The sequence below is a fragment of the Moschus berezovskii genome, chromosome 11 (genome assembly GCF_049115385.1).
Source record: "Moschus berezovskii isolate FMDL1 chromosome 11, NW_MosBer_1.0, whole genome shotgun sequence".
NCBI classification, from domain to species: Eukaryota; Metazoa; Chordata; class Mammalia; order Artiodactyla; family Moschidae; genus Moschus; species Moschus berezovskii.
Genome location: NC_142470.1, coordinates 38,509,123 through 38,535,618, shown reverse-complemented (window position 1 = coordinate 38,535,618; position 26,496 = coordinate 38,509,123). Strand labels below are relative to the sequence as shown.

The window sequence follows — 26,496 nt, the reverse complement described above, 5'->3', positions numbered from 1 at the left end:
GAGCAGAGTGCCTTGTTTCTGATCTCCACCCTGAACTCCCTTCAAGGTGTGTTTAAGGTCAGTGACTGCAGTGGCTAATGACTTAATCCTTACAGAGCCAGATGGTAAGTGACATTCTTTACCTGGCAGAACCTTAGTCTTCTTAACTATTAATAAGAGAAGGGGTCCCTTCTGTGATTAAGATTTGCTATGTTGTTTCCTAATCTGGAGCTATGTAGGGGGAGAAGGACCCATTTTTTATTTTCCATGAAATTTTTCCAATTTTGTCTATTTCAAGTTTTAAAATGATCATCAGAATATCCTGGATCAGGAAACCAACATCAAACATGTCATGGAGGGACTAAGCCCCCACACTGCAACTACTGAACCCGCCCATGCACCACAACTAGAGAAAGTCCACACTACACAATGAAGAGCCTGTGCAGCCAAAAAAAATTTTTTTTTAGAAGTATATCCTGGATCATCTAAATGGTCACCTAATAATACAGTGGGGTTTCAATGTCTGGTTGTGTTTATGATTATATTAGTGCCAAGTGATTACATAAAACAGTTGTTCTCAGTTGGGAGCACTGCTTACACATCTAGTAGATGCCATAGGTGTTGAAGAGCCTCCAACGCACAGGACAGTCCTTACAACAAAGAATTATCTGGGCCAAAATGTTAAGTGTCACAATAAGAGACTGTTGTAAAGAGAGTGTGTTTAAATTTTTCCAATGGAATTGCCCAAATGCATCCTAAGAGACCTGTGGATTTTCAGCTGATACACATTATATGTTCCAAACAACCTCATTCTAAAAGAGGTTTCTTTCTTCCAAGCCAGGTATGCTGGGTTCTTCAATTCCTTCTTCAAATAAGGGCTTTATACAAATAAGGGCCTTCTTTATTTCAGTATGCTAATATTTTTTTAACCAACTTAATTCTCTCATTGTTTTTATAATATTTTTCTAACTGTCATAGGCTTGGGATTTTTATTTTTCTTTCTTCTTTGGCTCTCCTGGGTCTTTGTTGCAGAATGTGGGCTTCTCTTGGGGAGCACAGGCTCTAGAGTGGACAGACTCAGCAGTTGCAGCGTGTGGGTTTAGTTGCCCCTAGGCATGTGGGATATTACTTCCCTGACCAGCGATCAAACCTGTGTCTCCTCCATTAGAAGGTGGATACTTAACCACTGGACAACCAGGTAAGTCCTGGAAATAATTAATAAGGTAATAGTAGATAACCTTGTCTTCCTGACCTTAAGAATATTTCTAGTTTCTCCATTTGCATTAGCCTAGCTTTCACTCTGATTATACTAGTTCTTTAAGAAAGATGTCTAGGAATATAGCACGAGGATAACGATAACCCTGTATACGAGACAACAACAGAGACCTGGATGTGTGGAGCAGTCTTTTGGACTCTGTGGGAGAGGGCAAAGGTGGGATAATTTGGGAGAATGGATTGAAACATGTATATTATCATATGTGAAATGAATCTGACGTGGTTGGGGGCTCCCCACCTCAACACTCTGGATTTAAGAGGCCATTTCTTCCGGAAGTGTATAAATTAGCCTGGGATAGAACCTGCACGCTGAATTTACTAATTAAGAAATGAGAAACCAGAACTATAAAGGTGGCATAGAAATATAAGAAATTATTCTTAAGTAATTTTTTAAAACTTTGAACAGAGTTACAGATTTTGCCATTTGTTATAAACTGGTATATGTAATTTAACCAGAACCATGAGAAAGTTGGTACTGTGTGAATTCTGAGACACTTTCGACATGTTGTAGGAGTGATGTGGACTTTTTTGAGTTTTACACATTCATAAGTGAATGGTCTGTATCTCGTGCCTTTGTTGGTTTTCTGTGAGCTGTGAAAGTGAAGTGAAGTCGCTCAGTCTTTGCGACCCCATGGACACCAGGCTCCCCCGTCCATGGGATTTTCTAGGCAAGAGTACTAGAGTGGGTTGCCATCTGTAGTTTCTGGGAAATGAGCAGCTCTCGTATCTGTAACTCTTGTAACCCAGTCATTCGTGTGCCTCCTTCATGAGGATCCAGTGCGGCTGTGGTGCTGTTATCCCTCTGATAAGAACTCTAACTCAGTGTAAAGCCCCAAAGATCTGTTATTTTTATTTTATATTGTACTATGTTTTATTTATAGTGTTGTGTTTGTTTCAGGTGTATAGCAAAGTGATACAGTCATATATATATATATATGAATTAACAAAAGCAGTTCCCGTCTTTTGATGGGGAGTCATGGTTTATAATATAAATGGCATTATTTTGAGAAAGGGTAACTTAGGTATTGGGTTTTTTTTTCTTTTTGCAGCTTGAGGCAGTTGTAAAATAACTGAATGTTGCTTTTTGCAACTGTGTATTCTATAGTATTTTTTTCATTTGGTGATATTTTAACTGTTAATGTTTATGGCATTGTGCTTTATACCATTTATTAAATTTTTAAAAATTAAAAAAAAAGATGTCTAGTTCAAAAGTATTGTTTTCAAAACTCCCTCTATTACTTTCAAAGATAAATGTTATCTTTTTCCTGCAACTTGCTTTTGTCACTTAACATAAGATACTACGATCATATTTCTTAAAAAAAAAAAAAAAATATATATATATATATATATTTTGGCTGTACTGGGTCTCGTTGCTCCGAGGGCATTTCTCTAGTTGTGGTGAGTGGGGGCTTCTAATTGTAGTGCACAGGCTTCTCACTGCGGTGGCTTCTCTTGTAGTGGAGCACAGGCTCTAGGTGCATGGGCTTCAGCAGTTATTTATTATTCAATATGCAATCACTATGTCTAAAAGTCCTTGGAGGTCAAACGGACAAAGGACATAAACAGAAAAGTCACAGAAAAGAAACACAAACAACCAATTACCATGGGAAAAAAATCACTAACTTTACTTGCAATCAGGGAAATAGAAGAGATCATTTTACATGTCTCAGATTGGCAAAAATGAAAGCTTAATAACAATCAGCATTGGTAAAAGCGGGGCAAATGGGTGCTTTCAGACATTTTTGGTTGGAGTGTAAAATGATACAACTTTTAAGAGGGCAATCTGACAATATATATCATACAATTTTTACACTTTACATTCTTTAATCCATCTCTCAATTCTAAGTATCCTAGAGAAATAGTACACACATGCACACAAACGCATTCTTGAACTGTTCCAGTTTTTTATATAAAACAGAGGTATTTTTTTGTTGTGTATTTCCAAATGGGTGAACAGTAGAGGTTTTGTTTTTGGTGATCATTTACTTACCTTTGTGATTTATTCAGTTTATTGTCTTGAGATGTTAAAAAAAATTATTGCTTTCTTAAACCCATCTGCTCCTTCCTCTCTGCTGCTGCTGCTGCTAAGTCGCTTCAGTCATGTCCAACTCTGTGTGACCCCATAGACGGGAGCCCACCAGGCTCCCCCGTCCCTGGGATTCTCCAGGCAAGAACACTGGAGTGGGTTGCCATTTCCTTCTCCAATGCATGAAAGTGAAAAGTGAAAGTGAAGTCATGTCCAACTCTTAGCGACCCGACCCCATGGACTGCAGCCTACCCGGCTCCTCCGTCCATGGGATTTTCCAGGCAAGAGTACTGGAGTGGGGTGCCATTGCCTTCTCCGTTCCTTCTCTCTACCGCCCAATAAATCAGGAAGGCAGTCTGCGCTAGTTAAACATACCCACCTCCTACTCCCTAATCCACTGCATCCACATTTTGTTCCTACTATTTCACTGAAAGTGTTAGTTTTTAAAGTTATCAATTACTTCTTTAATGATAAATCCAGTGAACATTTTTCCCCTCTGCCACACTTGACCCTTGACTACTATTTCCTTGTTTCCTTCCTGATCTCTGCAACATTATGGGCCTTCAGTATTTCCCCCCCATCAGGCAGTTCTTCCTCATTATCCTTTGCAAGCTTAGCTGTCTCTGCCCCCTTCCATACAGAGAGACCTAAGTCCTGTCCTCAGTGCTCTTCTCACTCTGCTGTCTCTCTGGGTGACTGGCACTCCTCGGGTTGAACTACCACCTAAATGCTGATGACTCTCATCTCTATTCTAGCCTGGATCTCCCTTTCAAATTCTACATCATTATCTACTGGATATTTCTACCTGAATGTCTTACGTGCCTACACCCTACATTTTGGAAGGTAGATCTCATAGAATTGGCCCTGGTTCGGTCCTTTAGTTTTGCTCTTATTACCTCACACCCAGTATTTTAGGTGGTAGTACTATCAGCACACAGCAGAAAGCCATTTGTTTAAAATGAGATTGAGGTAATTAAATTAATTAAATGATTTACTACCTATAGGGTATATATACAGCACTGAAGAAAACAGTCACCAGCTTTTAATGGGGAACACAGGTTTTAAAGATATAATCGCATAAATACATAATTTAAAATTATGACAAATGCTCTAAAGGAAAACTATAAGGTGACTTGAGAGGCTCCTAATTTAGATTGTGGGTAGAGAAAGGAAGAAGTTTTAGAGAAAGAGACATTTAACTGGAGAGCTGAAGACAAACAGCAGACAGACAAAAGGCATTCACACGGCAGGGTTCTGCAATGGGAGTCCTGAACCCCAATCCACTCTGCTATGCCTTGCTTTGTGAAGCAATTCATCTGTGCCAGCTGGCTCATTATCAGGCTCTGCCAACAGAGGAAACTAGAGGAACATGCAAGGCAATGACAGGAAGGAATGATCCTTATGGGTTCTGGTTCAATCTTTGTATTCAGTGTGCAATCCAATCGATCAGTGTACAGAAGACCCAGGGGTGCTCCCCTCAGTGGTTCTCTGGACCTGCCCCTGCTGCACCCTCAGGCTACCTTTTCCTCACTTGCAGCTGCTTCTATGGCATTTTTGGCTGCACCAGCCGGTAACACCCTCAAAGGCTGACAGATAAAATACAGGACACCCAGTTAAATGTGAATTCCAGTTAAACATCATATAACTTTTAGTTTGTTTCATGTAACATTTGGGACTGTGCTTTCACTTGCTAAATCTGGCAACACTAGCTCCCTCACCTGGTGGACCATTTCTAAAGATCAACTCTGGCCAGTGGTAGGCAGCTTCTAAGGAACAGGTCTGGCCTTCTGGCATGTTTCTTACTAGGCTGCAGGTTCCTGTGATAATCAAGCCCACTTTGAAGAGGTTAGAAACTTCAAGTGCTCTCCTAAACCCTTAGCTTCTGCACTGTCCACTCGGCTCAGAAGTAGTAGCTTTTTTTTTTTTGCACTTGCAATTTTTGGACTCCTTCTAGGGGTTAACCATTTTTCACTATTTACACTAAAATTTCCCTTTTCAAATTTTAGTGGTGGTCCCTGTCTCCTGATGGGATTCTGATATATAAAGTGGCTTGCAGTGAAGTTGGGTAAGCACAGACTACTTTAGAAGACAACTGCAGGCCGTATTAAAGATTTTGGTCATTGCGGTTCAGTTTCTCAGTCGTGTCAGACTCTTTGTGACCTCATGGACTGCTGCATGCCAGGCTTCCCTATTTGTCACCATCTCCCAGAGTTTGTTCAAACTCATGTCCACGGAATCAATGATGCCATCCAACTATCTTGTCCTCTGTTGCCCCCTTCTCCTCCTGCCCTCAATCTTTCCCAGCATCATGGTCTTTTCCAAAGATTTTAGATTACATCCTAAATATAATCTGAAGCAAAGACTTTCAAGAAGGGAAGAGTCATGATCAGATATACATCTATAAAAGATTCCTTTGGGCTTCTAATTCTGGCAGAAAAGTTAGCAGTCTGGTACCTGGATCTTTACCCTTCTCCTGGAAGCCACAGGAAGCAATAAGGAAAACCTGTGATCACCAACTCCCACATACAGTATCTTAAGTGAAGCCAGGGATACAGAGAAAACTCAACACATTCCACATTGAGAAGAAGTGTGGTACTGGATGGGAGGCCAACTGAGTGCTGTGGGGGGAGGACAGGGAGTGAGGAGGGGCAGCAGTGGCAGACCTCAGAAATCACTTGCAGATATTCAGTCTGAGAGCCACACTGTGAGTGGAGCCAGCTGTTGGAAGGACCGCACTAGTATGTGAGTACTGGAAGAGGCAGGGAGGGAAGATGTGTTAAGTGCCTAAAGGATCCAGAGATGTCTTTCGGAAAGCAAGTTAGGGGATCTCCTTGAAGACAAGAGTTTTGTCACTTAATGGAGCACATGAAGGAATCAAGGGCGCTCAGCTGGCACAGAACTTCTGAACAGGGCCTCATCCCAGAGAGGAACCATGGCTACACTTTTAAGGAGAAAATTCATTGTAGCCACAGAGAAGGGAGGTAAGAAACCCTGACAGGGTCTTTCCCCTTCATCCTCCTGCTGGTACTTGGTCTAGAAAAAAACCAACCATTTCAAATATGCATAAACAGAAAGGAGTAAGCACAGCATTTGTACTAAGATACTGTAATTAAAAGTAAGAAAGACAGCAAAACTTACCCAGAGTTTCCCCGGAGAAAACTCACAAGAATATGTTCCCATAAAGCAGTTGAAAATAATACACTGACATTCCAATGTAAATTTTAAAAATCTAATGAAGCAAATGCAGCTAAGAAATACAAGAATTCAGGGAAGAGCTGTCCCTAAAGTGAAACAGAAATTGGTAGAATTTAGGAAACAGAAAAAAAAAATTTTCCCCCCAGAAATGAAGGTTACATTAGAAGGAACACAACCGAGTTGGGATACCGCAGGAAGCACATTAAGGAACAGAGATTAGAGATGAGAAACGCAGGGACTTCCCTGGCGGTCCAATGGTTAAGAGTCCACACTTCCAAAGCAGGAGACGCGGCTTCGATCTTTGGTCAGGGAACTAAGATACCGTATGTCACGGTGCCAAAAATAAAGCAAATGAAAAGATAAAAAATAATTAAGAACAAATGATAGAAATCGATGACAGGTAGAGGAAATCCAACATACAATTGGAGTTGCCAAAGAAAACCAAAGCAGAGGAATGGTACAAATATTTATGAATGTAATTCAGAAAAACAAGAAATATTAGCTTGGTGCATGTACTTGGCTCAGGGAATGTTTCTTTTCTTACACAATGTTATCCCTGGCTTGTCTCTTCCCATTTGCCTGATTTTCCAGTATTTAGTCTTCTCACATTCTCCATAGTTTTGTGAAACTTCTCACAATACACAGCCCAACCTCTAGAGAGCCTTAAGTCTGGCCTGCTGACCATCAATCTGGATTGGCTGCCAGGTCTCTTCACAACTGTAATCCTAGGACTTCCTGTTATCTCACTCCTGTTTGATCCTGTTTTTAGATACTACATCATATTTTCCCCCCTGACTTGTTCTGATGGAGTTTATCCCTGAGAATCAGTCTTCTATGAACTTACATATCTAGTCTTTATTCTATTGTGACCCATGACCATAATTCATTTACACTTCTGAAGACAGTGCCCCACTGATTCCGAGGTTCAATGTTGTCACTGGGTATTTTTCTCAATCCCTTTTCTATCTGGTAAATTTTAGGATGGACCCCTTAGAGGCCTGGCATCCTAAAATTTTATAGTGGTATGGCTTCATATGGATCTTTCCTATTTATTTTGCAAACTAAACATTAGCCTTTCTTCAATCTTAAAACTCAAAAAATCATCAGGGAAATTTTCCTTTATTTAATAAATCCACCCACTCCCCTATTTTCTGTTTTCTTCTTGGAATACTTATTGATTTTATATTATAAACCTCGTGAATTGATCCATATTTTCTACTTTTGATTTCTGTTCCAGGACATCTCCTTGTCTTTTAATACTCCCACTGAATTTATTTATTCTCATTTCTTGTTGTGACATTTTATTAGTATTCTGTTCTAATTTCTTGAATACAGTATAAGTTTTCGGATTCTTGAGAGTTGCTTTTTATTTAGCTCTACCTTTTGCAGGCAAAGTTTTTCTCAATTTCTGGTGACTTTTGGCTGACTTCATTGAAAAGTGAAGCACTAAAAACCTGTTTGGAAGGTGTGTGTACATGGGCAGGGCTTAGTGGTCAGCATACTCCACTCGAAGAGGACTGGTGGCCAGTTACTTTTTGGTTTTGTTGTTCAGTTGCTCAGTTGTGTCCGACTCTTTGCAACCCCATGGACTACAGCATGCCGGGGTTCCCTGTCCTCACCACCTTTCGGAGCTTGCTCAGACTCATGTCCACTGAGTCGGTGAGGACCCTCAAATATCAGCATCTGTCTTTTCACTCAAGAGAAGCTTAGTATTTCCACAGTAGGAGCCTCTAAATCTTGTGTGTTTAAGTATGGTTATTGGTCTTTAGAGCTGAAAACAGAAGCTAGGGATCTCATTAATCTAGTATGTAAATCTGCTTAACTCCTACTTTTTGTGCAGTAACTCATTTAAGCATATTAACCCTGAGTCAAAAATCTACTTTTTCCTTTTTTAGGTGAATTACTATTAGAATAACTTGAGCCTCCAACTTCAGAGGCCATAGTGTAAAGTACTACTCAACTGAGACTCATTCATATACATTTTACTCAAGGTTCTTAAATTAAAATTTGTATGTTCTCCAGCTTCTAAACAGTCAAAATGTAGTCATTGGAAAAAATGCAATAACCCTGTACACAAAAAAGATTTTGTGTTTAGAAATCATCACTCTTTCATTGAAAGGGTTTGCTCTTTATTTCCTACAAACACAGTTTATTTTTCCAATTCAACTGTAACCTCAAGAGCACCCTGCATCTCTTAGTAAACTCAATTCTAATTCTCTATGCAAACTAGTCCTTATCAACCACCTTTTCCAAAGTAATAGAACTCGTGACACACATACAAAAGGAAGCTGAGCAAGCACAGAAAAAAAACAAGAATAAAACTAGAATGTGAATCTCATTTTCCACAGGAGAGAATATCAACAAGGAAAATGAGATCCTGATTTCATATAAGTTTTCTACAGCAATTCTTTGCAGTATCCCAATGCAGAGCATGGTTTCTGGCATAAGATTAAAAAGAAATCTAACAAATACCTGAGTGAATATAACAATATGGCTGGACCAAAAAGAAAAAAAAAATCTCACACACAATAATCACTGCAAGAAGATCCCAAAGGTTATAGAAAACATAAAGGAACTTTAATATCCAAATAGTCAGGGCAAAGAATACTGGATTAATGAACCCCGTAAGTGTGAACCACTTCAGGTTCTTTACAGTACCAGATGTATTTTAAAGTAAAATCTGAATGTATATTGCAGAGAATGAATTCATTTTAAAAACTGTAATTTCCTTACCGGATACTAATACCAGTATGATTTTTAGACTGTAAATTTTTAAAATGATTTAACACTGAGAATAAGATTTAAAGCAAAGTTAGCAATGTTCCTGAATTGCAAATTTGTTCAGTAGTAACCCTTTGAGTAATACTACTTTCTTCTCAAAAAGTAGTCTGTACATTTTAGAATTGTGCAATAAAAAAATATTGGCTAATAAAAAGTGTTATTACTCGAGATAGTCAGAATGAAAGGAAAACTACACTTTTGCTTAGATTATTTATGCCCAAATAATTTACCCTGCAGTCCACAGATGGATAGGACATAAAATTTTTCTGAATAAGAGAAAAACAAGGGTCCTAAAACCGGAACATAAACCAGAAGAATCTAAAAACAGCATCCTATTATTTCATTTTTTGAGTATTTCATTTAAGCTGCTTTTGGTTGCATGCCCTGATCTGTAGAAGTTAACAAGGAAATAAAATTTCCAAGTGTTTACAACTGCATAGAATTGAACCCCAGAGAATTACACATTTATGAGCCGTCTTTCCTGGGCTCTGGTTTACTGGAGAATTGGCTTAGAGACCAGTTCAGGCTCCTTTGCTGCTACCTGGAGAATACAGGCCAGGAATCTCTTAAGATTCCACGGGCCTTTTCTATTCCTAAACAAAACACCGCGAGCTCTCTGGTCTTAAAAAGAACAACCAAGCATCCAAATAGGTATAGTGGGGATCCTTTCCCTTTGTGAGTCAAACAGGAGAGTTTGTGACTTTTATTGAAGACAAAACAAAACAAAACAAAATCTCCCACTATTGTTCTAACAGACTCTGAAATGTACTAGAAATTTTAAAACTACAACGTCATCAAAGATTAAACTTCTTAATGCTTGGAGCCAACCCAAAATAAAAAAACTAGGAACTCCAGGAAAACAGGTACCAAAAGAAACAAAGTAATGATTGCACTGAGGATTCTCCTCTTCGAAGGCTGTTTAAGGAGGTAGGATTTCAAGGGTTTTTATTTTTATCTTTTGGCCTCTGAACATTTAAAAAATGCTTTGCCTGGCTGGTCCTTCAGGCTAATTTTGGAGTTCACAAGGAACCCCCATGCCTGACATAAGGATATTCTACAGTTTCACAGCTATCATTTGTACATATTAAAATCAAGTTGATTTACTCTTTTTGAGTAAATAAAACTAGAATATGGCAAATTAATATATTTTTTTACGTACAACTTTGTGTCTCAAAAGTCTTGAAAAACAAGAGCTGATGACTTTGTATTCAACGACTACCAAAGTGTGTATTTGATATTCACATGCAAACAAAACTTTATAAATCTCCTGTCGACTCTGCATGATGCCTTTAAAGAGGAAATGACATACAAAGTTTGGTAACTGTGCAAAATATTAAATTGCTAAAACATTTTACATAATGAAATAATACATGTAAATATATAAGTTGACATATGAAATTAACATGGGTATCACATTTCAGAGATTTTCTTTAGTAACAAGTTTTTGTTTTTATAATTCCTGGTACACAGCAAAGTTTATCACAGAAGATAAAAACCCTTTTAAACAGATTCAACAGGGAATTCTTGAGGCACCTTCTCATATAAAACACAAGATGAATACAATTAATCAATCCATCTGAGAAAAGTTTTCAATCTAAATGAACATCATTTTTTTTCCATTTAAGTGTATTTTACAGAACTTTAATAAGGCAAGACAAATTTGTGAAAAAATGTAGATACAAAAATGATGTAAACTAATAATTTATATTTAAAAACGGCAGAGGGAAACAGTGGCGATGGGACAGCTCAAACAATGTCTATTTCAAAAAAACCTAAAACAGAATTGTGCATTAGCTGAAGATTACAAAGAACTTCTAGACTCTGCACAGTTTTGGTTTTTCTTTTTTTTACATCTTTATATTACATGTTTTAAATCATATCAGGAATGCAAACTAGAACTGCACACTACTTCAGTGGAAAAAAGTTCAACATTGTGCAATTTTCTGCCTCAATTTTAAAAAAGTGGCAGCAATCCCTGCATTTGTATTTGAAACAAGGATCTGAGAATCTTTATCAAAAAAGGTAATGAAGGCAAAAATTGGCAGACATCCAGCATCTTGTTTCTTTTTAAAACAATGTGGATGATAAGTAATTTCATGATTGAAAAATGAATCTTTTAAATAAATACACTGTATCTGACATTTGCACTGACTGATTTGATAAATCTGTAAGTAAACAACGGCTTTACTACTCCCTGTAGCCTTAAGCCCCTGACTTCAGATTCTGGAGTCCTTTTTCACTGGGTTTCATACCCTGCCACTCGATACCCTGCAGGCTGATTAGGCATCATGCTGCCATTCTGTCCTGGAGGTGGCTGCACTCCATAATTTGGTCCCATCCATGGTGGAGAAGACTGTGTCTGACTGGTGGAGAATGTGAAAGAAGCAGAGGGGAAGGGAAATCCACTGATTAAAATAAAATGTAATGCCAAGAAGAAATTACATATATGTGGGAAATATCCTATTTCTTAAGCCCAAATATAAGAATAATTGTTATGTCAGAGAAAGCAAAGGAAAAAGGTTTTTTCTTTTAAAAATAAGCATCCATGTAGCTTTAATTTGTACGCTTTAATTCTGTTAGTTTAACTACAGCTAAGAAAATACCCTTTATCTATAAACATTTATTCTCTTTGAACTCAGAAAAACTCATCTCTAATCTCAGAACACTTCTCCTGCGGTTTGACATACATTGAACAAGCCACTGTCTGAAAGAATCTTGATCATCTGGTATAATACGGACTTGCATTTATATTACTCAAAGAAATTAAAGTATTTATTAGTATATGTAAGCTTATAAATATTTCAACATAACAAGATTCATTTTAAATAAAAACTGCAAAATGTTTTTCAAAAATTTAAGTAAAACTGCATAATTCAGGATGTATAAAGAAGCTTTTGTATAACAATGTATGAATAAACCCTTCTGCACAGGAGAAAAGCCTAATGAATAAAGCAACTAGGATCAAAATAACTGTATCCAAGAAAGGATAGTGACCACTAGTCACATAAAAACCTTAACAACTATTAAGTTTCTGTTTTCTTACTTAAATATTTGTTGAGTCATTCAAGCATTACCAAAGTCCTCATAATGCTGGTTATAAATCAAAGCAACACATTTGCAGGCAATTTTTAAAAGATATACACTTAAAACTATAAAGTAAAAAACTCTCTAAGTCCTTCAAAGGCTATGCTTTAGATAGAAGGCCACTTTACCTGCTAATTACTTAAAATCTCTTCCTAACTTCTTGACATTTTCAAAGGTTAATAATAAAGGAAAAGAACAAATGTGCTTACTTAAATCCTTGCTGGTTCCACGGCTGGCCATACATTCCATATGCAGGTACTTGCCAACCATTAGGCATATACTGGCCAATTTGTTGTGCATTCCCATACCACTGGCCCCACTGGCCATAAGCTTGTGGATATCCAATTTGATTCTGCTGTTAAGCAAAGTTATAACAGATAATTTAGTATTATTTGAAATTATAGGTGCATATACAGTCCTTCAGTTCAGTTCAGTTGCTCAGTCGTGTCCGAATCTTTGCAACCCCATGAATCACAGCACGCCAGGCCTCCCTGTCCATCACCAACTCCCAGACTTCACTCAAACTCATGTCCATCGAATCGGTGATGCCATCCAGCCATCTCATTCTCTGTCGTCCCCATCTCCTCCCACCCCCAATCCTTCCCAGCATCAGACTCTTCTCCAGTGAGTCAACTCGTCACATGAGGTGGCCCAAGTACTGGAGTTTCAGCTTCAGCATCAGTCCCTCCAATGAACACCCAGGACTGATCTCCTTTAGAATGGACTGGTTGGATCTCCTTGCAGTCCAAGGGACTCTCAAGAGTCTTCTCCAGCATCACAGTTCAAAAGCATCAATTCTTCGGCGATCAGCTTTCTTCACAGTCCAACTCTCACATCCATACGTGACCACGGGAAAAACCATAGCCTTGACTAGACGGACCTTTGTTGGCAAAGTAATGTCTCTGCTTTTTAATATGCTATTTAGGTTGGTCATAACTTTCCTTCCAAGGAGTAAGCGTCTTTTAATTTCCTGGCTGCAATCAGCATCTGCAGTGATTTTGGAGCCCCCCCAAAATAAAGTCTGACACTGTTTCCATTGTTTCCCCATCTATTCCCCATGAAGTGATGGGACCAGATGCCATGATCTTCGTTATATACCACAAATACATAGCCATAACACATAAGGTCATCATTACAATGAAAACTAAAGGGTAAGCAAGAGTAAGTTGTCACTGCTAAAAAACAGCGAGGTCATACTGTGTCAACTCTACAGTGATGCTCTAAATGCCATATTCTTTGAGCCAGCAGGTAATGCCCTAGAAATAAATATTCAACTCAGGTTAACATTTAAGTGTTTTGTAAATTATCCATATGACTGTTTCCTTTAGGTAAAGAAGATATGAAGACTATTCTTATAGTCAGTTTACTTAACAAAGTTTATATAGTTTAGGATTTTCTCAATCCTATCTTGATGTTTCATTTACTATTTCCTCATAGAAATGTTTGTGGGATCAAAGTTGAACTATTAGTGCTGCCTGGAAAAACAAAGGTGGCAAAATATGGAAGAAAATGCTAAGGTCCTAAATATATTTATAGCTTTTGTTTCAACTGAATTCAAAGATGCTTGTGAGTTCTCCAAATAGTATGTAAGTCTAAGAATTAGAAAAAAATTTAATACCCTGTTAGGTTTGTCAGAACATTTTAAAATCCACTATGGTGGGAGCATGAGTCAGTTGAGGCAGACACATTCATCATGTCACCACTGCATCCATGAACCATCACTCTGGAACTATAATATTATACATGTAGGAAGAGCCCCTATATGCCATCATTGTAGCTAGAAACATTAACAAGGATTATTAACAATTTCATTTAAAAATACCGATTAGTCCAGCCATTACTTTGCAAAGTCAAGAACCCTCTCACCTGTTGCACAGGATTTATCATATCGAGAGTTTCTTTGCCCCAATAGCATTTCACAACATGGCCTTCAATGGTAGTTCCATTAACAGAAACAATTGCATGTGCTGCACTTTCATGGGAATTGAACCTATTGAAAATAATAATAAGAATTACAATTATATTACAATCACAATAATATTAAAAATTACGAACTGTTTAAGGTACTTCCAAATAAAACATATTTGAAAAAATCAAACTGGGCCTGAGGAAAAACAGGAAGTTAATATAAGAGAATAAAATGGCCTATGTTTTCATTTTTTGGAGAAAATTCTCTTAATAGAAAATGATTTGCCTTTGTATTGGAAGGAAGGAGTTATGATGGCGAATTTAATAAAAGATAGAGAAATTTCTATTTCTTTATAACCAAAGTAAATGTTTTTTTTTTTTCAAAGTAAATGTTAAAGAAAACCAACAAGTTAAAAGTTCAAAAATGATCTGGAGGTAAAAGTTTTTTTAAAAACCACACCTACCGAACAAAAGAATATCCTTTATCTGGAAAGACTCGAATTTCCATTATTTGTCCAAATGGTGAAAAAGTCTGACGCATTAGTTGTTCTGTTAGACAAAAACCAAAACCGAATCACATTAAAATCCTACAAATACCAAGTACTTTAAAATTAATCTTAAGATGCCACATAGGTAAAGTCCCCATACCTGTTAGCCCGGAAGTGACGCCTCCACAGTACACAGTACAGTTGCTTGGACTAGACTGATTTACGACCTCATCATATGATAGCTGTTTGGTGTTTGCTGGGGAGAAAAGTTTAATATTTTTAGTTCATAAAATGTTCAGAAAGAGGAAAGCAATATTAACTATACTACTGTAATGGTAATATTTATCTTGATAAAAATGCTTGTTTAATACATATTACAATTTGATTGAGGATTAAACCTCCCCGAAGAATGTCTAAATATTACTCAGTATTCTCTAATTAATAGGAGACTTGACATTAGAGATATTACTTATTATTTATAATTACAAAAATGAAAACTAAGTACATTTTTGAACAGTAGTCTTGATTTGCTTCTCATCTATTTCTGCAATAAGTCTCCGGGAACAGCTCTAACATTTAAAATCTAGTGTTTTTTTCTCCAAAATTCCACATTTCCTTTTCTTCTCCAATACACCTACACTCATATGTACTCTTTGGAGCTGGAGGCTTTCGGGTTGCCCAGTTAGTTCTGATTTGTCTTCCACCAAGCCACTGGCCACCCATCTGTTGAATGGCGTTTTCAGCATCCTGTTCCACATAACATTAGAAATGACAAAGAATCCACTATTAGTTGATGTAAAACAACTGTTTGCAAAAGAGAAAACACATGGTTGCTTTCCACAAATGTTCTTAATGGAATACTTTATGATATACACAATATATGGCAGCTTTCCTAAAATACAATGGTGCTTTTATTTATTTTACAATGGTGCTTTTAAACTGTCTTTCTTTTACCTCATAAGGGCTTTTGGGAATTTTAATCACCTGAAAGACGCGAGCCCAAAAGCCCTTGTGAGGTAGCCATTGTCAAGTTCACATAACAACCCAGACGATTATGGATGAAAATCTCACTTTATGCAATCCAACAAGCTTTCAACAACAGCGTTTGGTTACTCATTCATCTTACAAGTAAATACTGAGCAGTCATCATGTTCTAGACAGCAGTTAACGTTAAGTGCTGGGAATACAGTCAAAGAGGCAGACGTGGTCTCTGCTGCCATGCAGCTTCCATTTTTTGGAGGGGACAAATAAAGTAATTATTAGTTGTGGTAAGTGCCATGACAGAAACAAAAAGCTGAGAGCAAGAATATGCCATGCTGAGATACAGGGATAGGAATATACCTTAGGGCAGCACGATTAGGGAAGGTCTCTTAGAAATGACTTTAAAGCTGAAACGAGAGGAACAGGAGCTAGAAAAGTGAAAAAAAACCAGAGTGTTCCTGGTAGAGAGGAAACCACTGCAAAGTGTGTTAAGGCAGGCAAGAGTTTGGTACACATCTAAAAGAAGCATATGAAACACAACTAGTTTCACTGGAATCTAGTGTGCCAAAAGGAAAAGTGCGAGAAGAAAAAACTGATTATTTTAAGTAAGAGATTATCATGATCCAATTTATGTCTTCAGAAGGCCATCCTTATGTTTTAAAGAGAACAGTCTGGGGAGATAAGACAGTAAAAAGACACTTTATAAGACTAATGTAATATTCAGATTAAAAAAGAATGTTGGTGACCAGGACTAATACAGTAGCAGTGATGTAATCTAAAGAAGAGACAACAGAAGCGGGGTGGGGGGAGGTAGTGTGCACAGTAGCTAAAAGGGCAGGAATCAAAGCCAACTCCTAGGTTCCTGCTTGGGCAGTGGGGAGGACAGTGCTAGTATTTACGGAAATGAGAAGCCTGGGAGGCTGTGGAGGAGCAAGTTTGAGGAAGAAACGATTATTTAAGACACATTAAGTTTCAGATATGTGTAAGACATCTAAACGAAGACTATTTGTTAGTTAAGTGTGAAGGAAATGGAGCTGCAGATATAAGATTTAGAGCCATGAAGAAAGACTGGAGAGAAAGCATCCTAGGATAGAGCCCTGAAAAACAGCAAAATGTGAAAACTGGACAAAGGAGAAATTGCGAGCTAAGGTGACGAAGAAGGAATAGCTAGTGATGAAGGGAGAAACCCTCAACAATGTACTGTCAGAGAGCCAAGCAAGCAGAAATCAATAGGTGAACCTAAAGAGTAGGCTTGGTATACAGTAGGAATAAAGCCAACTTAAGAGCAGACTGGAAAGGACGTGGGGTTCAGCTTTGGTTTGCCTATGTCAAATGTGGGCTTAACCTAGCACAAAAGAACAGGCGAATTTACGGCTAAAAGCTGTTCTAAAGACACATAAAAAGGAAATGATTCTTCTTAAAAAAGAAACAAATATCACTTTCCACACTAACCAGTCTGAACTCTGTAAGATGTTTAATAACTATCTGCTGTTGGCTGAACTGGGTCACTTAAATTTATATGAAGTCCTATCTATCCAGCCTCATAACTGAAAGTGACCTCATGTGCATTTGAAATAGGGTCTTTGCAAGTATATTAGTTAAGATATGATCATACAAGCTAGGGTGGCCCTTTTAAAGAAGGGCTGTATTAAGAAGATAAGAAGTTAACAAGGACACACACAGAGGAAAGAGGGTCATGTGAAGACAAAGGTAGAGACTGGAGTGATGCAGCTACAAGTCAAGGATGCCAAGGATTGCCAGTTACCACCAGAAACTAAAGAGGGAAGGAAGGGGACTTCCAGCATCTTCAGATGGAGCATGGCCACAATGACAACCTGATTCTGGACTTCTATCCTCTAGAACTTAGAGAATCTTTTTATTGTTCTAAGTCATTCAGCTACTCTGATACAGCAGCCCTAGAAAACAAACATAATTACATGCTTCCCTGGTGGCTCAGACGGTAAAGTGTCTGCCTGCAGTGCAGGACATCCGGGTTCGATCCCTGGGTTGGGAAGATCCCCTGGAGGAGGAAATGGCAACCCACTCCAGTACTCTTGCCTGGAAAATTCCATGGACTGAGGAGTCTGGTGGGCTACAGTCCATGGGATCGCAAAGAGTCGGACACGACTGAGCGACTTCACTTCACATACAACTACAGGAAAGACTTCCTCCACTGTAACAGGAGGAAGAGGGAGAAGGTGAGAGCATTTAATGTAGGTTTGGTGGTAGAAAGCTGAGGGAATTTCTGTATGATAGCTTTTACTTTCTCATTCGAAGCTCAGGGTGATGATGGAGAAAAAGAGTGAGGAATAATAGAGGAGAAGGGAGCATGAAATAGTTTTTCAAAGAACAGGCAATCAATTTTACTAGAGAAACACAGGTTTACAAAGACAGTACCATGTGTTTACCTATGTGTAACCGCAATGTGACTATATCAGAGAAGGCAATGGCAAGCCACTCCAGTACTCTTGCCTAGAAAATCCCATGGATGGAGGAGCCTGGTAGGCTGCAGTCCGTGGGGTCACTAAGGGTTGGACACGACTGAGCGACTTCACTTTTACTTTTCACTTTCACACATTGGAGAAGGAAATGGCAACCCACTCCAGTGTTCTTGCCTGGAGAATCCCAGGGACGGGGGACCCTGGTGGACTTCTGTCTGTGGGGTCACAAAGAGTCAGACACGACTGAAGTGACGCAGCAGCAACCGCTAAATTAAAAGTGAAACCAGCTGACTCAATTTCTCTATACCAACACTCAGTTACTTCAGAGTAGGCAGCGAGGTATGTTCAACCAGTGCTGGAGTTTGCCTAGGACACATAACACAGGAGAGGCAGGGGAGCCAGGGGCAACTGCAATCAGTGCTGTGGCACTTCACAACACCAGAGAAAGCCTGCCAATCACATAGTACAAATTTATAGAAACTAAAATATAAATTTGGGAGGATCAAATTGTATCATTTATTCAAAGTTATATACCTCTTGTGTGATGATTGTCAGGATTATAATCCATGTCTGGTAACTACAGAGGTCACACACACATATATCTGACTTTCTCTGCTATATCTGACTTTCATACTAACTATGCATTAGTGACATATAGCAGGGGAATATATTTCATAATCCCAAATGCAAAAAAGTGAGTTTTTACTCCACCCAAAGCCCTCAACCTATATCACCAAGTATCACAAAACACTGACAGCCTATTTATCAATCCTTTAAGGTATATGTGGCTATCAATTCATTGCATGAGGTATTCTTCTACCTTCCTTAAATATTATGCTGTGATTAACAGTAAAGCTTTAAGAACTAGTTAGTCTCACAGTTTTTATTTTTTTAATCTCCTTTTATACCTGGTAGATGGGACCATACATGACGGAGCTTTTACATCTTCACCTCTCAATATGCTTTACCATTTGCAATTTTTCTTCTAATATATGGATTTTTCTTGACCTCTTAGATTAATATCTGCTTCTTAGAAGACTCACTTCATGAGAGGAAGATGATAGTTATAAAAGAATCTGATCGAAAGATACGTGCCACTGTGCGAACAGCTGACACACAATTACAGTGCATTCTATTTTCTTTTGCCTTAACTTAAAAGCCATATTAGGGACTTCCCAGGTGGCGCAGTGGATAAGAATCTGCCTGCCAATGTAGAGGACATGGGTTCAATCCCTAGTCTGGGAAGATTTCACATGCTGAGGAGCAACTAAGCCTATGTGCCACAACTACTGAAATCTGTGTGCTCAAGGGTCCGCAACAAAGAGTTGTGCCCCCCACTCTCCACAACTAAAGAAAGCCCTCTTGCACCAATAAAGACCCAGCAAAGACATTAAAAAAAAAAAAAAGACCATGTTAACATTTTTAGGGCTGATTTTTTATTTGAAAAGTAAATTTTGGAAAAGTAAAATGGCTGCAAGCTGGCTGTTACATCAAATATCTGGATAGGGAGGAATAACCAGACATTAGTTTCAGTATAAGCAGACACAGGAACTAGAAAATATATAAGACAATTTGACACTAGTTGGCATAACTGCAAACAGATGTTTTAAAAACTCAGAAGGAACTGGTACAATAAATGATGCTTATAAATTTCACCTGAAGTTATCAAGAAATAATACCTATTTCAAATACTCCCTTTACTAAAGAAAATCCTTTCTAAAATACATTTCATAGTATCAAAAATTTTAATGGCTCATTCTAAGGCACTCTTGCACAAAAAAATACAGTATTTTTGCACTTATCACTGGCAAAAAATCGTAACATAGAGGCAATACAATAAAATTAAAGGTTAATGAAATCTGAGTGTATAATCCAGGATTAATGCATATAAATTCTCCTACCATCTACCTCTATATGTTTAGAAGTGTGATATCTCTACATTTAATCGTTTGAAACCTTGAGTTATTACACTAAAAAAACTATTTACTTGAATTAGTAATACATTTACAAGGTTCAAACTTCACATAGTACAATACGGCTAGAAGTTTCTTGCCCTCCTGCCCATGTGCCTCTCATTACCTAGCCCACAAATAGGAAACCTTACAAGTGTCTTGTTAATCTCTGCAGGGGGAATGCAGGAGGAAAAGAAATCACCCCCACCCTGCCACCTATACACATATAATATGCTCTCTTCAAAATATGCTCTCGAAACAAAAAAGTTTACTGACAATACCCCATGGAAATCTTTCCATAACCAGTACTTACAGAGGTTCCTCATTCATTTTCCTTTTGTAAACAGCACAGTATTACACTGTATGGAGAACATACCAAAGATTTTATCCAGCTGTCATAAATATAAGCCTTTCCTTCTTTATAACCTTTCACCTCTCATTTGAGAAACTATGCTATCCTTCCTTTTCTCTGCAAAACTCAGAAACTTCAAGCCTATGAAAATTCATGTTCAATAGTGTTTACTGAATGAAGGAAATGATAAAACATTTTCAAATACATTAATATACTATTTTTAGAAAAATTCCCATCCACTGTAACATTTTATTAGTTACTTTTAAATTAACATGGGAATATAAAACAGGGTGAAAACAAATCAAATATATATGAGATACTCAATATCTATCCTATCTTTGGATGATGATTTAAACACCTCTACTTTTTATATTCTGAAAACATTTTCTCAGTACTTTGCATGCATCAGGTGCTAAATACATGTGCTTAACTGCTCAGTTGTGTCCAACTCTTTATGAGCCCATGGACTGTAGCCTGCCAGACCCCTTTGTTCATGGGGTTCTCCAGGCAAGACTACTTGAATGAGTGGCCATTCCCATCTCCAGGAGGTCTTCCCGACCCAAGGATCAAATCCCAGTCTCCTGCATTGCAGGGGGATTCTTTACCATCTGAGCTACCAGGGAAGCCCAAGGTGCTAAATAAATGTTGACTAAATAACCAAACAGGAGAAAGAAGGTATCCTCCAGTAAGAGTACTAATTATCAGTGATATGAACAAATGGTAGATGACAGAAATGACTAATAACTGAAATGAAACGAACGTTTTTGTTCTTTCTACTGCACATGCACTTTTTATTGAGCTCACCCATTTGTTGAAAAAGGAGACAAAGCCATATCCCTTAGACTTTCCTGTCGCCATGTCTTTTACCACTCGGGCATCTCTGAAATCAGAAACAATCAGAAGTTTAGGCTTGCAAACTCTCCTCTGGATATCAAGTGAGAATTTCATACACAACTCATTTTCATGTTTCATCTTCATTAAAATGAACCTTTAATACAAATTTACCTTTTATTCTATAAAATTTATCATGTATTAGCAAATGAGGCTTAATTTTATAAACATGCAAATCAAAAGCTTCTTAAATATATATGTATACATTTTACAGAAACTGCCTCCCACTTCAAAAAGTTTTTACATTTTTAAATATTAAGCATGGTAAAAGCAGCTATTCACATAAATAACTTATAGGGTTCACTGGCACACTAAATGAATGGCTTTCTTTAACCATGCAATTTATAATTTGCTATTTTACACTATATACTACCTAATCATTAAAAAATTAAAATAGAAAACTGGAAACTAAAAGAATGAAAAAGTTGTATATTCCCTAAATCAATCAATTATTTCAATTTTCTCAGATCAGTTCTAACCCCCCTTCTGAACTATGGGTAAATTTTGAGAACTTGACATTTTCAGAAATGTTAAACTATTGAAGAAAAATACTAGACACACACTTTAGTCTTATTCTACATAAGAAAAGATTTTACACTAAATTCTAAAATAGCAATCATATAAGATTGATTGGAAACTACAAGATATAAAAGCAAAATTTTAAAAAGTCAGAAAGTAAAAAAGCACGCCAACATTTATCCACTGTGAACCGTAGCTTGTAGTTAGCCAGGGCAATTCTGTCCATTCTTCAGAGATACTCTGCAAAATAACCAGAGCCCTATTATTTGAGATTGAGTGAAAAACCCAGCCAGATAGCTAAAACTCCATACCTCAAAAAATTGGACTCAAATTGTGCTTCGCAGGCAATCTGCTTTTAAGTTAGCCAGGTATGTCACAATGCTTGTTCTCTCAGGACACATGAACAAAACAGGCACTTTCACAACAAAAACCCAAGTCAGAAAGCCATGCAATATAATTTTATATTAAAGTATACATAAGCATATTTTGATAAATTTAGGAGTGATTTATTAAGTGCTTAGGGTCAAAATGACAAAGAGGTGATGGTGAAAGAGGAAAACTAATGCAAGTCACTTCTCAATATGTAAAAATACTTATGGTACACATGCATTTTGTAGCTGATTCTTTCTACAGCAAAATCTGTTAGACTACCCTAAACTCAAGGAACAGGAAAAAATTAAGCTGTATAAATTAGGGAAAGAAAGTGCTGTAATTTTTATACCAAATATTTTAATAGGCCAACATTTACTACACAACTTTTATAAATCAAGCACTGTTGTAGAATCTACAGACAATACCTGACTATCATGAAAATCTCTCAATATATGTATTTATCAACGTATCTCCTTTAATTACAAAAAAAAAAAAATCAAGAAGTGATGCTACAAACTGAAAATAGTTCCTTCAAATTTAGAAACACTAACTCTTAGGATAACCTAGAGCTTAGACATTATCTCAACTGAAAATTATAAAACGTAAAGGTCTTATCGAGAAAAAATCATATATACATCAGTAATCATAGTAGACTCTAAGAAAATCTACAGACTACAATTATGATACCAACATATTTAACAAAAAGAAATTATTGAGTATTGATTAAAAAGTAATGAAATTACTAAAATTTGTATGTCATTTAACTTACACTCGCCAATTGTTAAACAATCTTTACCTTATCTTAACCCCAAACTAAATATCCACGCTTTCAGAAAAGCGACTTCAATCAAAATCTAAACATTTAATAATATAGCATTTAATCTGTTAAAATGTTAGAAAAGCCTTTTCTTCTTAAAGTTAAGTTTCAGGAAATGTTAGCCTTGATTCTTATATTATCTGAAAGAATTCTCCAAGGAAGAAGTAGCAAAGATACTGAGAAGAAGTAGCAAAGATACTGATCAGAGTTCTTTAATCCTTTACAGTCCTGTGACTACACTGAAAGTGGATAAAATTTATAAAGATACTACACACCAAAATGAAAACAAGCACAAAACTTTCATACAGAAATTTACAGAGCCTTTAAGAGGTCAAAGGTTAAGACTGTTCAATCTAGATATTTGAAAGCCAGCTAACCATCATCAAAACCCTAAAACAGACTAAAAAGAACAATCAAGAAATTAGAACTTTATTTTCCTAAAGTCAGTTCTAAGAGATCAAGAAAAATGTCACCTAAAAGAAGAGCCCACCTATAAACTCTAATCTTGTGACTGCCTTTAAAGTTGGCCCCTTACTTATGATCATTCTTTGGTCACTATCCATTTTCATCCTTCTACCAGTGAACTAAAACTCTTCAAATGAAAATTCCCCAACTCAACATCAATACCACCAGCATTTACTTTCCAGTCTCCTTCTCATCTCTGCTGTTGGTCTGTTCATCAAACCAAATCAAAGCTAGCATTTCCTTTTTTCTACTCTTCTAGCTGGAACACCAATAATAAAGTAACCAGAACCTCTAAAAACTTGTTTTCTAGATTCAACAATTACTTCTAAGAAAGTGCAATAATCAACACTACTACAGGCATTCTTTTCAAAATATTAAAGTTCTTTTATGATGAATACTCAAGTGAGCTATTTATAACAGGCCTAAACTGTACAATTAATAACAATGCAAGCAATACAGTGCTTCACAAAATACTAAGAGGCATTATTATTGTTGTTAATAGCAACAATAACAAAAACAAAAGGATAGATATCCTGGAATTAACATTTAATAACTGCTTTTTAAACTATTAAGGTTTCTTTTTGTTAAAATATATTAATAGAAAATGCATGGTATCATAGAAGTGCCAAAGGGTCTAAACTCCTTAGTCACAGCGCAAGTTCACTAAAGATTATGACCAGGCTAGCAAGACACTCATACAAGAAACAGGATGCAAGACAGCACATTCATCTCAAAAACTAACACTAATTGAAAAAAAAATTTAAGATAACTGAAGACCAAAGATTTATCAATGGGAAAATAATCTTTGGCTGTTAACTGCTTGAATAGGCTCTAAACAATATATTTATTCAAGTGAATATTAATATATTACATTTAGGTGTTAAAATTAATGTCAAAAAAATTCACAACAGATTTTCAAATTACTTCTATATAAGATGGTTTCTAATTAAAAAAGCATTCTAAAATTTATCTTCTGTTACTTACGATATTCTTCCAAACGGTGCAAAAGCAGCTTTTATATCTTCAGTTGTAATTTCTGGACTGAGATCACCAACAAAGACATGGAAATGATCTTATAGGGGAAAGGAAGGGGAATTGAAAAGAAAAATACAATTTTAGAATTTAAAAAAATGCTAAGATCTATTCAATAAAGTATTCTTAAAATAATTTATGTATTACAATAAAGTATAAGTAAAACACTATCCTATATCTAGACAAATTCTATCAGTTTTAAACATAATGAATAATGAATCAAGGTGACAATACAGGAAAGATTCTCCTATGATATATCTAACGGGAAACTGACAGTTACATTTCTACTTATAGCCAATTATACTGGCCAAAATAAATTAGTAATATATAACAAGTTTTGAAAAAAAAAATAAATGAATTACCATTCTAATAATAATTATTCACATTTATTCAGTTTACCACTACGTTAAATCTTTACAAATTAAAATAGTGGTATTATGAGTTATTAGGCTAGATTTGCCTCAGTTAAGACAGTTTACTGAAGCTAGCTATGCGATATACTTGGTTTAACCATATTTTGTGAAGAACAATCAAAGAAATACCTTGCATTGCAACAGTTTGATGTTAAAGTATTTGAGTTTTCTCAAAAGCCAACAGTTTTGGTTGCCCAGACATTACACCATTCAGTTTATGTGAATCCATGTGCAAGTGAACTAAGACTGAAGGCAACAGAATGAAAACAGTAATCCCTTCACTTTGTATCAGAGTCATTAAAAAAGCACTGGAGAGAAATAATGATCCCATATATGAAGTTTTCTTAAAACGACAATGCTCAAAAAAAAAAAAGAAACACTTTAAATATACAAAATAGTTGGATCAACACTTTAAATGGACATACATATCAATTCTGACAAAGTATATCTGGAAAGAAAAGTTACCCCTACTTGGCAGGCCTTAAGCAACATATTAGGTTGCCATTTGGGAGACACAGTTTCAAGTGCAACTCAAGCAATAAGAAGATCTGAGTATGAAGCACAGAACTTGACCTCAAGGAAACAGGGTATCTTGCCCTTCAGTGGTGAAGTATTTCTAAGGCATCAGCTGCTACCAAGGGGGGAATCAGAGGACTTGAAATAGCACCCAAGTAGTGGACAAGCCACACTTGGTCAACACTGGGAAAAAGGGGGAAAAATATTGCCAGAGAGACAAATAGAAATGCGATCCCTCCCTCCCCGCTCCCCCCAACATCAAACAAAAAAACTTCAGGTGGTTAGTGAATACCCTTTCAAGAGATTTCATTTTATGTTTAAGAAGATACAATTACCTTGTGAACGCTGTGTGCTGACAACGGTACTACCTGATGACAAAGATTAGATTTGTTCTTAAATTTATTAACACAAACACAGTCAATCATATCTTAGGATAACGATCAAAACATTACTGCAAATGCATGATGTTTATATGCTTTACAAGAAAACTACTACGTACAATAAACACAAAAGTTCAAAGAGTATAAAATATACTTACTGCTTGTGTCTTTCTTTTGACTGCTGGGAGTTGTTGCCCAATTCACTTTGACTTCCTAAAAAAATTTTTTCTACATTTATATTTTGTAAAAATAAAGGTCATAATCAGGTGTTACAAGATTTGCATCTATGAATACAAAGGTATATGTTTGACAAGAAGCATTCAAAATTTTCTGGTCAAAATTTCAATTCTTTTTTAAAAAGAATTAACAACTTTGTTTCATTACATAAGGACATTAAAAAAATCATTACCATCTGTTATCTTTGCAATTTTTTTTTTTTTTGGAGAAAAGGCATTTTAACATTAGGAAAAATGTAGAAAGGACATAATCTCAGAATTATTTCATTTTCCCCTTCAACTTATTTTTTAATGTACACTTCTGCAAATAATATTAACAAATCCTTCTTCCCCAGTAGCTCAGATGGTAAAGCGTCTGCCTGTAATGCGGGAGACCTGGGTTTGATCCCTGGA

The 26,496-nt window shown here is 36.7% G+C and overlaps 1 protein-coding gene across 9 annotated transcripts in view; it reads right to left on the bottom strand.

The window, feature by feature from the left end:
* Nucleotides 1-2,852: 2,852 nt before the first annotated feature.
* Nucleotides 2,853-26,496, bottom strand: part of TIA1 (TIA1 cytotoxic granule associated RNA binding protein) — a 37,810-nt gene continuing 14,166 nt past the window's right edge. For 2 of the 9 annotated variants that reach the window (XM_088841275.1, XM_055401245.2), the window contains exons 4-13: nucleotides 26,026-26,080; nucleotides 25,823-25,855; nucleotides 24,511-24,598; nucleotides 21,267-21,342; nucleotides 15,375-15,483; nucleotides 14,897-14,992; nucleotides 14,713-14,797; nucleotides 14,207-14,330; nucleotides 12,550-12,695; nucleotides 2,853-11,619 (exon numbers count right to left, since the gene is read on the bottom strand). In XM_088841275.1, the coding sequence (XP_088697401.1) occupies nucleotides 11,493-11,619; nucleotides 12,550-12,695; nucleotides 14,207-14,330; nucleotides 14,713-14,797; nucleotides 14,897-14,992; nucleotides 15,375-15,483; nucleotides 21,267-21,342; nucleotides 24,511-24,598; nucleotides 25,823-25,855; nucleotides 26,026-26,080 (939 nt within the window). In that variant the 3' untranslated portion in view covers nucleotides 2,853-11,492. The other 7 variants (XM_088841276.1, XM_055401246.2, XM_088841277.1 and 4 more) reach the window with 6 other exon arrangements.